Source organism: Hippocampus guttulatus, chromosome 9 (assembly GCF_054856545.1).
Source record: "Hippocampus guttulatus isolate MCC_2025c chromosome 9, RoL_Hgut_1.0, whole genome shotgun sequence".
NCBI lineage: Eukaryota > Metazoa > Chordata > Actinopteri > Syngnathiformes > Syngnathidae > Hippocampus > Hippocampus guttulatus.
This window is the reverse complement of record NC_141269.1, coordinates 6,992,071-7,005,183: the sequence shown is the minus strand read 5'-3', so window position 1 is coordinate 7,005,183 and position 13,113 is coordinate 6,992,071. Positions and strand designations below refer to the sequence as shown.

The 13,113-nt window shown below is 45.3% G+C and overlaps 1 protein-coding gene across 2 annotated transcripts in view; it reads left to right on the top strand.

The window, feature by feature from the left end:
* The first annotated feature begins 1,219 nt into the window (after window positions 1-1,219).
* prr36a (proline rich 36a) overlaps window positions 1,220-13,113 on the top strand; it is a 26,216-nt gene continuing 14,322 nt past the window's right edge. The window contains exons 1-3 of one of the 2 annotated variants that reach the window (XM_086120224.1): window positions 1,220-1,400; window positions 12,098-12,665; window positions 12,741-12,831. In XM_086120224.1, coding sequence (XP_085976350.1) covers window positions 12,128-12,665; window positions 12,741-12,831 — 629 coding nt within the window. In that variant the 5' untranslated portion in view covers window positions 1,220-1,400; window positions 12,098-12,127. Of the gene's footprint in view, window positions 1,401-9,342; window positions 9,757-12,097; window positions 12,666-12,740; window positions 12,832-13,113 lie in introns of those variants that run through there. The other variant, XM_086120226.1, reaches the window with a different exon arrangement.

Here is a 13,113-nt window from a genome sequence, read left to right as displayed (position 1 = left end):
AAGTGGACCCTTGTAAAAAAAAAACTACTTTTGTTGTACTATTTTTAGAGATGACTTTTGAACAGGCATAATAGGCAGACAACTGGAGAATTTCACATGAGCATCTACTTTTAGGTGAGTAAATGCAATTGCAATTACTGAACTTGAGCTATTGAACTCTAAAACTGTTCATTGTATTAAGTGTACCGGTAAATCTAAAGAGAATGGCATGACAAAGGGACACCTTCACAGTGTTCTGAAATATTACATTTTGTTAAAGGGGAAGAATTTAAATAAAATATTTCAACATTTTTAATTTGAATAAAATAAGTATACTTTTTTTAAAATAACTTTTTAAATTGACTGAGTATTGTTTTCCACAACATCCATCCATCCATTTTCCGATCCGCTTATCCTCACAAGGGTCGCGGTGGGTGCTGAAGCCTATCCCAGCCATCTTCGGGCAGTAAACAAGGGACACCCTGAACCGGTTGACAACCCATCGCAAGGCACAATTTAGAGTGTTCAATCAGCCTGCCATGCATGTTTTTGGAATGTGGGAGAAAACCGGAGTACCCGGAGAAAACCCACGCAGGCCGGGGAGAACATGCAAACTCCACACAGGGAGGCTGGAGGTGGAATTGAACCTGTTACCTCTGCATTGTGAGGTTGACGTGCTAACCACCCGCCACCACCGTTTTCCACAACATAGGCAAAGAAAGTGGAGGCGAAAATCCAATAAATATTGGTATGGATAAATGGTTATTTACTTATTTTATTCATTTTCATTTTCTTTATTGCAATGATGCTAAAAAGGGATTTGAAATTATTTTATGAAAAATATTTAGATTAAAATAATAAAAAAATGGCTCTTGGCTGTCCCCCCCCCCCCCCCCCACTTCATGTGCTGAGCAATTTTATATTTGTTCAGTTTTTCTGTTGTAACATTTATTTTCAACGTTTTTTTATGATGCAAGTTATCGTGACACAAAAATAACAATAGTGTCACATTCCCCCTTGAAAATGGATACAACCAGTTTGAGTTCTTTTTATGCTCAATTAGTCAAGCCCCATGAGATCTCGCGATAATTGCACCACCTGACGTCTTGGCCTCTTTGCATAAACACCAGCTTCGTTCGCTGATTGGCCCGCGGGGGCAGGGTTAATTTGCATATGTCCATTTGAGGCACCACGCTTTACCATTTCAGGCCGCTACTCCCCACCTCCCCATCTCTCTCCCGCCCCGACCGCATCCTTTAGTAGCCAGGCTGGACAAGCCTGTCGCCGTTTAAACGTGGAGGGAAGGACGCTTCTCTATTGTTACACCGGACGGACGAAATTGACCCCTCCGTCGACACCCCTTCTCTTCGAGCCCACGAAAGGAGCGACTGTGTGTTTCTTCCCGAGTCGCCGATTGAAAGGTAGGCGCAGTTTACCACGTCGTTTCGTCCGCACTCCTCAAATGTTCCGCTTTTGTGCAATTAAGCCTAAACAACCACCACGGCGATGAGTTAAGCCGCTTCCGCTTGAGTTTGCGGCGTGGTAAGTGGTTGTAAAATGGCACTTAGGGGCGCTTCTCCCTCGGTTTCAAGACTGGGTGTGATGATGGACACGCTAGCTTGTCACCGTGCACACCATGGGGCGGCGTTTCTTGGCTGTGTTTTAGCCGCGCGTCAAGGCTTGTGTCCGACTTTCCAATCCTTTGGCAGGTGGCGGATAGTTTCTTGCATTATTGAACGTATCCGTCAACAAAACCGCAGCAGCGTGCAACCACGGCGCCCCAAATGATTACGTTTGAGGTCCAATGGGCAGCGTGTTTGTCTCGAACGACAAATGGTCTTATTAATGCGCCGCTTGAGGCACCAAACACACGCATACATTCAAGCACCGTGCACTGGGTGAGAGCACCCAAGGGATCCTTGATCCTTGTTGTGCATATTGAAGGGAGTTTCATTTTCAGTTTGTCCGTATTTATGACATAGAGGCATATTTCGGGAAATTCATTTACTAAACCATCAAATCTGATACAGTAAAAGGTTTTAAATGTTTCGCTACAGCATGAGAAGAATGGATTATATATCGAGGACGATTTGAATTGGAAAATCACTTGTGATTTAAAAAAAAGATGCGCGTACAATCGCTCCAGTTTATAATATGTAGAATTGGATAGTGACTGTCTTTTACTGGAGGGGTACATCGTCAGAAAGCGCGATTGAGGTGCCATCTTTTGCTGAAACTATGATGGAATATCCAGTGCCTACAATTTCTTTGCCAACAATTGGCACATAATCTCGCCAACATTTTAAGATTTATTTAGTGCCAAATCACAGCACAAATGATCAGACGGCACCTAAGACATAGAGCAGGTCACTCCTCACTTATTACACGACCAACTGAGCTCCACATGAGCAAGCACAAGGTGACGGAGGCAAGGAAAAACACCCTCTTGAGGAGAAACTTTGAGCAGACCAGAACCTGTTTGGATGGAGAGTAGAATGGGGGGAGGACATATAGCACATAATGCAAACACAAGCAGAACCAAGTCATGTCGTGTCATGGCTTCTTGGGCTACATCGCGTTTGTATTTTGGTGCTACCTGATTCACCGAGAGCTGTGAGTTGACTTGGCACAGGGGTGTGAAATGACTCAGGAGGATTCTCCCGCTTCTCAGCCTTATTTTGGAAGTGGGGGGGGGGGGGGGGGCTCTTTTGGCTCAATTTTAACTGCTTGGCCTCACTCCCGTGTCCCATTACTAGGGTCGCTTAATGCCAAATGTGTCCGCTATGGCTTGCCATGCCCAAATCTCACCAATTCCTTGCCAGTTATCTTCAAGACCTGGAAATGAGTCACCAAACTATGTTGTGTTTTATAGTTTCATAATCTGATTCGAACTCGAGCCGCACGGTGAGCGCATCCGCCTCAGAGCTCAGAGGTTGTGGGTTGTGGGTTCGCTTGTTCTCTCCGTTCCTGCGTGGGTTTTCTCGGGATACTCCGGTTTCCTCCCACATTCCAAAAACAAGTGTGGTAGGTTAAAGGAATGCTCTATATTCTCCAAAGGTGTGATTTGGGAGTGTGAATGATTGTTCATCTTTGTGCCCTGTGATTGGGTGGGAACCAGTTGAATAGTCCCCCCCCAGGTTATTTGTGTTTTTTGGGCAGATGGTGTGTGTATACCAACTAGTGTATTTTATTGACGTGATGCTGACTCTGATTAAGTATATACCGGCGGTCTCCGAATTATGGTTTGAGGTCCATTTTCAGCCGGAGAAAACGCTCAACACTTTGGAGTTGAATACTTTGATGCTCTCTAAGATTAGGTTTTGCAAGAATGTCCTTATTTTTGGAGACATTTTTTTCACCAAGCCAAAATTCTGGAATTTAGCTTTCAGGGTCTCTCTTCCTAGTGAGTAATTTTCTTCCGTGCTGTGACCTAGTCATGCCTCGTAACTTCTCTTGGAAGTATACGTACTTCTCGTAACTTGGAAGACACTGGCGCTTTTGGGAACACCTGCAGCTATGTGCGGTATTTCCGGTGTGGCCTCAGCGGCACCGTTGACTATTTTGGAGCATGGTGTCATTTTTAAAAAATGTATGGCACACATTTGAAATTGTAGTGGCATTCTCTCGGTGTCCGAGCTTGTGCTGATTTGAACTTGAGCTGCAGGAAAAACGCTTCCTTTCAATAGATATCGAGGTTTTTCAATGGCACTAGTGGAGGAGTATTTATTTAATGGCGTGTTCATAATTGTCTTTGCCGTTGTGTGCGACTACACGATGACAAAGGAGAGCAACAGAACCTGCTTCTCGACACTGCACAGAGCCATTTGCGAGCGCTGCTATTTGTCCGCTGCGGTTGATAAAACAAAGGGAACACCTGCAGGCTAATTGAAATGACTGCACCTTTTATAATGCTGAATTGTTCCCGTCAACCGGTCTTCCCCTTTTGTCGAGAAAATCTTCAAATCCTCTGATCCGTTTCATCTGTTGAGTATTCATCATTCCGCTTTGTGCGACATAACTGGAACTTGGCGTGACCGCAAGAGCTCTCAACACGGCTTTCGGGTGCTAGTACTTCCCTGCCCATTAGGATTAAGTGGTGAATGCTGGCGGTGCACTTTTTTTGTGAAGGCTCGAGTCTGTCTGGCACTGCAAGACTTGGCCCAGTGCATGAAAATTATCGACGGGGTGAATTAGCACTTTTGATGGGCTCTTTAGGCAAGCTAGATTTCCCTTATCGAGGCCTGCATACTTTCCAATCTAGTGTTTGCCTCTCTAAACGTCGATCTTCCTAATTGGAGTTTTGGTGAAATCCTGCGTTGAGCTAAAAGCCCGTGCTGCTCGCTCAGCGGCCGTCACCATCTTATTGCCGGCTCGAGGAGGGAAGTTTTCCTAATGCATGCTCGTGCAGTGCATTTGTCACTCTGTATGATGAGCGCGGCAGACGGAGATTGGCCTCGGAGGACCGTTTCGCGTCAGACGGAGGCCTGCTAACTAATCAGACAGAACCTTTTGGGCCCACCCGCCTCTCATATTGAGGATTTGTGTGCACGCACTCGGTACCGTATGCGGCCCGCTGGCTGGACCTGTGTTTGCTGAGGCGGTTTGAAACGTTCACTCTGCTCGTGATCAATCGCTTCTCCGGATCTGGACTGCGCTTGGGAGAATGTGACTCGACTGTCCCTGGCCACTTCCTCACTTCCTAGGCTGGCTCTATTCATGAATGACTTGACTTTTTTTGAACACACAACCATTTGCTCCTCAGTTTGTGTCCGGCATTAGCCTGTGCTTCAGGTTGCTTCCTACTTGACTATCATTACGTTTCACGTCACATTCATAGAGGTCCGACACTCGGTCCAACTTAGCGCTGACCAGCCTTATTAAATATTAGAACCGGTTTACCGTGTGATATATTCCAAGTATGTCAGTATCTACGTAATAATTGAAGATACTGTTTTGGAGACTAAACAATTGGGCCTATTGCTGACTTTGGGCGGCAACCAGGCTCAATTTAGGCAGGAGTAACTTTGCGTGTACCCCACTGCAGCCTTGACTCAAGGTACATATGCATCACAGATCCCCCAGAAATAAGCATATGACTGTCCGACGATGAGAAATTCCTTTAAGCGTTTCAGCCGGACGAGTCTCAGGTACCGGTTTGATTTTCTGTGAGGCCATGCAAACGTACAGATTTAATTTTCAGCTCAAGTGTGCTCTCTCTGGTCCGACTCAGTTGATGGGTTTGCTTGAGCACGAGAACGTGAACAGATAAATTGACCTTTTTTGTTTGTTTGTACCGTATTTTCCGCATTAAAAGGCGCACCTAAAAGACTTCCATTTTCTGAAAAGCTCACAGCACGCCTTAAAATCCGATGCATCTTGTGTATGGTTATTACGGTAATATGTCGACCGCCAAAATGGCTCCTTGCTAGAGACGCGCTTACAACGCAGAGTTCAAACTTAAGGCGATCGGTTTCGCAGTTGAACACGGAAATAGAGCAGCGGCATGAGAGTTCAACCGTAACGAGTCGATGTTCTAACTTGCTGTTGTTTAAGTCAACTGAGTTGCTACTTTATTAAACAACTTTTACTGACATCTGATCATTCTGTTGGTATTTCCTTTAGCCTAGCTCCATCTAGTGGATGCATTGTAGATTGCATCTTATAACGCGGTGCGTCCAATATATGAAAAAAAATTACAAAATAGGCCATTCATTGAAGGTGCGCCTCATAATCCAGTACGCCTTTTAGTGTGGAAAATACGGGAATGTAAATGTGTTGACAAACCGAATGTTTTGCAATCTACCAGCTGATCGCTGAGGATCGAATGGTTCTTCACATGATGGAAGACCCATTTATAGTACTGCATGGTCCAACTCTGAAAGGAGAGCCATAGTTTGAAGAACCCTCAACCAATCGCAGACTTAAGACTTTTAATGCAGGACTGCGTATCGATTTTTTTTTTGTTTTGTTTTCTTTCCATCCATTTTCATTTTCCTCCTGCCGTTTGATCGACAAGCGCTGCCAGCTGCTTCTCCATCCCGTCGCACCAGTTAATCCAGTGCACTAGCCCACCCCCACCTTCCGTCTAAGCGCCACGCCTCAGTGTTAGATGGTGTCGAGACAATAAGCCTCCCCCCTCCCCCTTCGTAGGATCTTCATGTGGGCTTAATGCACTGCAGAGGCTGACAAACACTTAAAAAAAAATACACACAATTTCGTATTCATCTCTTCCTTCTGTTCGGACAACCGTCCTACCGATACTGGTCAACAGACGGCCTGTTTGCATAACGGCAGGATGTGCGCTGCTGCCAAGTTCACCACAGATTGTAACCCAGATCCCCGCGGCCGATCGGAATACTGCAGGCTAACTGGCTTACTCCGTTTAACTTGCAGCCATACTTAACCACCTGACCCTAATGCTCTCATTGAGAGGCTTTGAGTCACTTGGCGCTTGCTCAGAGACCGTTGTGGAATTGATGACAATAAGCTCGCTTATACCGGAGAGCCCTCCGTAAAAATCCCAAACCCCGGTCTTTGTTTTTATCTTGTCACGCGTTGATAGGGTTATGCTAGTTCGGATTGATTTATTTGATCGAACAAAACGAGGGTGTACTGAAAAGCACCACTGTTTAAGGATCTGATATTTCGGCACTCCTTCGTCGTGGAAACGCATAGCAAATTGAATCGTACCTCTTGGTGCAAACTAGTCCGTCGGTTTCACCGAGTTGTCTGGATTTATCTGCTCGCACAAGTTTCGGGTCCATTGATGTTGCTTCACCTTCTCGACCAAGATTTGACCACGGCCATTAAACAACGGTTCTAATGAATGATTAAACAGAGCCTGCTATGCTGCAATGAAACCAAGACGAACACGAATTGAATTACGAAATACGAACACTCGCCACAACAAACTTTTCCACTGTTTTCTTGACGCCTGGGATTCGGACATGATTTGTCAATTGTCCAGTCGTCAACTTGAAAGTCCTTGGCCTGTTTTTGAGCATGACTTAGGTTTTTTTTTGGGGGGGGGGGGGGGGTTGTGCTGTATCTAGCTGACCAACATTGTTAATGTCACTAATCCTCGAGCAACTATTGATCTGAGCTGTCCATGTTGACATCAGGAATAAATGGGCCAGTCATCCGCTTGTTCAGCACTTTGGCCTCGAGGATGTCATGTTCTTTAACCGCATTTGCGAAGGAGCCACGAGTACTAAATAGTGCGGTGCCTCGAGCATGGACCAAATATCGGCCCCTTTAAAAAATAAAAATTCGCACAGCACATGCTTTTGCTTTTTTATTTTATTTTATTTTATTTTTTGAGAAATTTTCACTATTTTTATTTTATTTTTCCCCCCTTGGGGAGGATTTAATGTCCCGAATCCTCTGTCTCACATGTCTCCTGACAGTATGTTGGCATCTGTTGCTCTCGGCTTGAACACCAAATCCATTTTTCTTTCTTCCAAATCTCCGTCTCGATGACACACGGGCCCTTCTCTTCTCGTTGCAGTCTCATGCGCCAGGTGCCCCCGCCTCCCAGAGTGCCCGGCAGGAAGGTTCACTAAACACGATAACTTCGGAGTCAGTCCCGACAGATAACTGGGGAGTTAACTCATCACCCAATGTCTTTCGGTAAAAGAATTATCGAGCCCGGCAAACTTATCAAACTGACTTTTAAATTATTGTGCAATGAATTGATTATCGCGACGCCCCTAGTAAGAGTTCTTATGCGCATAATCATCCTCTTGCTTCATGGAATCGAAACACTTTTCTTTATTTTTATTAGTATTAATATTGGGTGCATGACACACCTTAACTCAACGTGGAAGTTAATGATCGGCCAGCCAGTTTGGCCTCGTCTCAGATTGCACTCTGTTAATGTTTGATATTGCTAAGCCTGCTTTATTGCCTCCTGGGTGCTCATCCAGGCCTCAATGCATTCTCTGCCTGCTCTTTTTTTTTAAGGACTAGATTGAAGTTTGGGTTAGATGAAAATCCTATTAAAAAAAGTTTCCTTTTTTTTTAAAGGCTACAAAGCAACAAAACAGTCCAGACACACAACCTTCTTGACATATATTTTATACAGTACTATGCAATGTTGCAACACAGCCGGAAACGGTGAAAATAAATGCAGCAAGTGGGGTGAGACGTTCTGGTTGTTGTTGCGGGTGAAGCTAGCGTCATGTAACAATGATAATGTCTATAGTACGCAAATACTGTATATTCTTGTGAATAGCGGAGAATCTGCTATTTGGGCAAATTAAGAATTTTGTGAGATGTCCATTCCACTTTGTAAGCTGTGATTTGTTTTCACGCTTTAAAAAAAAAAAAAAAATTAACCCTTTCATGCAGCCTGTAATGCTGTCCACTGGAGTAACCGCTGAAAGGTGTTGAAGCACAGGTGTCAAAGTCAAGGCCCGGGGGCCAGATCTGGCCCGCCACATCATTTTATGTGGCCCGCGAAAGCAAATCAAGCATGTCAAGTTCCATGATGCTTGTTAAAGTCTGAATCAAATTTTGTAATTGTCATATGTTATCCACAATGACAGTCACTATTCTTGACTTCTGATTGAAAAGTAGTTTTTCATAAATTTGTTGTGCGCTGTGTATGTAATGTGTGGAGGGGATTAAACATTTATATGGTTCCCCAAAATTCATAACGGCACTCCAAGGCAATCCATAACTACAATGTGGCCCGTGACAAAAATGAGTTTGACACCCCTGGGTTAAAGCAACAGCTTTATTAAAATAAAATAAGAGTCACAACATAAATCAAGTTGGCCTGTTGCAGACGAACTTTGGTATGACGCTGCCATTTTCAAGTGTCACTCCACATTTACTGTATGTCGCAGCCCGGTGATTCCAATGTCAACTGTTGACGTGATGCTTGTTCACATAGGCTAAAGGAATATATCGCCCCTTTGAATCCAAATGAAATTGTATTCAGATTTGCCTCTCGTATTTTTTTAGGGTGCTTATATGGAGCATTTTCCTTGCGTTTTTGTCATTCGGTTTCATTCTTAAACTGGATACATGACTCCATGTAAACGTAGCTCTTGTTCTGTGACGCAGGTAGTTTCCTTGTGCCATTTGTCAGGTTTGCAAATCACATTTCAGCATCGCGCGAGCACATTCTTGAGACGTGCGCGTTTACCTGCGGTGCACACCTCTGCGGTCTCCCTCTAACGCTCTCATTGACGCCACAAAAGCAACACAAGACTACTACCAGCTGTCGCTCGGGGACGCTTGAGGAAATCGCTAGCGATGGAATGTGAATGGGTGGGGTTTGCTCTCGACCGTCCTGCCATCGAAACTGTCACTTTTCTTTTTTTTTTTTTGCTGTCAATCATCTGGGAGCACATGCAGTCTTTCAGAGATGACACGAAATGCACACGCTCAGTACAAATTCTTCACCGGGAGACAATCGGCAGGCGGCGAATGCATCTATCGCTCATGCTCTTTTGTGACAACAGTTTGGATGAAATCTAGAGATGAAAAGTACGAACGGCCCCGCTCGCCACCCCGCCCCTCCGCAGTCGGGACAATGCATTCCAAAATCCCCGCCACGCTGCAAAATCCCTCTCAGCTTGCGTTAGACACCGTATTAAAAGTGACCCATTTTGTCATGCGCCGTTTGAAATGTCTGGGCAAGCGCCGTCGCAGTGGCAGAGCAGTGGAGAACAAGCGACGTCATTAAACTGCTTCAAGGAAAGAAGTCCGCCGTGAGATTTATTGGCACGCAATCGTATTGGAAGGGGGTGAGACGTAAATATTAATGAGGTCAGTCGGTTCCCCGTCTAGACATAGTCTCTAAATAAACTTGCAAAGCGATGGGTGGCGTTTGTAAGCTAGGCCCATCGGTCATCACATTACTGGGAAAGCGTTTTTATTGTCACCAAGATGCATGCTAAATATAAAAGTAGTGACATAGGTGATTTTGTGGAAGTGTCTTTAAAAAAATTATAATAATAATCATGAAATAAGCCCTTCAGATGCCTTTAAAGAGGAAGTCAACCCCCAAATTTTCTTTACAGCAATGTTATATGCCCCTCCGCTTGTCTAAATATGGCATTCTGATTCCTTTTGCATTTGTGGAATAAGAGTTAAGCAGCAAAATCCACTTTTTTTTTTTAAGCCATCTCAGGGGGCGGCCATTTTGCCACTTTGTGTCAACTGAAAATGACATCGGTTGCTCAGGGCTCAGGTAACAACAAATCACGGCTCACCTGTTTTCTATCAAACGTCAACAATGGAGAAGAACGAGTGCATCTTGTATTTACTTCCGGACATGTGGCCGTTCTCCCTGACGGAGGCTCATTTTTGTACTTCTGGCCTTGTGTCCCTAAATGTGACATTGGTGTGACGCAAAGAAACGGTTCATCATCGTGCCACTGAAAAAGTGGGAAAGGGACATGAAGTCAAAGTCTCTGGCATTGATGTGGCGCACTGCCTCAGCATTTTCACTGTTTGGTGTCAAAAGACGATCCCAAGTGAGCAATTGACACAACACGAGCGTGGAAAGAAGGAGGGGAAAAAAAACCCTAAAACGCATCGTCACCAGTTGAGTGAAATGCGGTTGCGTGTGCTCGAATGGGATTTTAATGATCCACTGCACTTCCTGTGTGCTGCATCACATCGTGTCAGCTGGGGAGAGAGATGATGCGATTACTTGCCCAGAAGGGGGTCATCAACAAGGGAATGTGATTCAACCTGCCGGACGCTAAGTCCCTGGCATTAGTCGCCGGCTCATCATGCTGTTTGAACACTCTTTCTCCTCCCAGTCTGGATTATTGAGGCAATGCCAGCGCTCCTTAAAGGGCTTCACCTGATTCGGAAAGTGCGTAGCTTTTCCAACTGTGAAATCCATAAGAACAGTCGTGGCGACTGCACGGTTGTCTCTCCCGGAGAGCTTCGCCTTCAGCTCTATCCGACGTCGAGGTTTTGTGTTATTTTATTCAATGTTCTGTGAAGCGCTTTGTTAGAGCTATACTTGTTGTGAAAGTGCTAGATAAAAGTTGCATAGTATAATGTCCGACACACAATTTGAGATTTGGTGGGCAACCCCCCCCCCCCCCCCAAAAACCCCAAAACAAAAACACTGAACTGGTAATTCAGGGTTGAGAACTGTTTACACAAATGCCGAGGCATTGCCTAATTATCTATCAAAACAAAAGAGCAAGCTTAATGTGGTTTTGCGGGTTACTCTCATTACACAAACTACCCCCCCCCCCAACCCTCCCACCATCCGTGCGCGCTTGTTATGAACAAGAAAACAGATTCTTTGGAGTAGTTGTACAATATCCGTTTCAGAAGTCATGTCGTTTAGAAAGCATTGGCAAGATTTCATTTATTTCCTACGTTTTTCTTTGAGGGTTGTTTTACAGAATATTTTTTGTACTCCAAAACAAATATGCACATCGGATGAGAGGAATTATAAAACGACTGATTTTCAGATTTTTATTTTTAATTTTTCCCCGATCTGATTCACGTGTCTGTCAATCGCAGTTTTCAATCTTTCCAGCGGTGTTCAATCTTTGCATAGTTTATCCCCCACGGAACTTCTGTTATCTACTCCGTCTGTTTTAGTACTTTACTGCTAGCAAATTTCAAGGTGCGGGGGGGGGGGGGGGGGGGTTGTGTCGGCAGTCTTTGTTGTGGTTGGAAGGACACACTTGGTGGCTTGTGCTTGACTGAGGACTGTCTCTTGTCTCACCCCCCCCACCCCACCCCCTTCTTGATAGTTTGAATAATAACGAAAACAAATGTTATTGTTGCATCAATGAAAGTGCCAGATGAGCGGTGATGCGTGGGCTTTGTTTTTAGTGCCTCGGGCGGTGTGTTGGCTAGCACTGTAATCGCTCTGTGGTCGTTGCTTTGACGATTGCAGAGGCAGGCCAACAGTTGAGTGAAGAGATTTACTGTATTAGCATCGCCGATAATTCACTTCCTGTTTGTTTTGGGGGTTTTTTAGACGTTCCCCAAAAATCCTCAGAGGCCCCTTACCATAAATGAGTTTTCCTTTTGAGTGAGCACATTGCTTAACTGTCCGAAGGCTGGCTCATTGAGATGAATTCTTCTTGGTGGAAACTTGATGTGAAGGGGACCCTTTAAATTTTGGCAGGAAACGGCAGCGACCTCAACATCGGGGGGGATGAAACCGGACGGGCTTACCATGGATACCTCGGACCCCGCAGAGCCCACCGAAGCAGCAGCGGCAGAGTCCTCCGTGCCGCAAAACAACACAGTAGAGCAGCCGGAGCAAACCCAGAATGATGTTTCGCCCGCAGATGTCGCCAAGACCAACGGGGAAGCGGACCACCAAGTCAAACTTGAAGCTGTTGCCTCCAAAAAGCAGCCTTCCACCCCAAAAACCCAACCTTGTGCCGCTGCTTCCCATCGCCCTGTAAATAACGCGCAGTCTTCTACTAACAACAATAAAACCGCAGCCAAATCATCTGCGGCGGGGGCGGTGCCCAAAAGACCAGTGAGCGTCGCGACGATTGTGCCCACTGTCAAGACCCCGACCAGGGTGCTCCACAAGAGGCCCGCAGGAAGTGGCCCATCCCGGACTGCGTCGGGTGCGACTGCAACGTCGGCGACAAATGGGAGCAGGCCCCCAACCCTCGGTGGAAGTTGCAATAAGAGGACGGCCGCCAACAATGTGGACGCAGCTCCAGTCAAAAGTTCCGGTAAGTCATGAGATGACTTGTCCGCTTTGGGTCATCTTCGAATACAACGTTGTCTTTTATTTTTCTGCCTCGTAGATGCGAGCAGACCGGCTGCATCCACTGGCCACAGACTCTACACTTCAGTTGTTGCCAAAGTTGACAGCGGTGCCGTTCCAAAGACCAGCAGGTATGCGCTCGGTAGCTTTGGATAGATTTTTGTTTTTCTTAATTTGGTTGGTAGAAATAACATTGAGAGGTTTCAAAATTCTTTGCTTTTCAAAATACTCTATTTTTATTCACTCTTTCATGCCCCATGTCCAGTGCAGTAACCGCTGTCCCCGAAGGGGTTAAAATGGTTGCCGATAAATCGCCTGGAGATTTGTCCAAATTGCTCTGATCTCAGCCTCCCAACAGTAATTATTCTCTGGTTTCTGTAATCCTTCATCAAAGCGGACTGATTTCTCTTTTA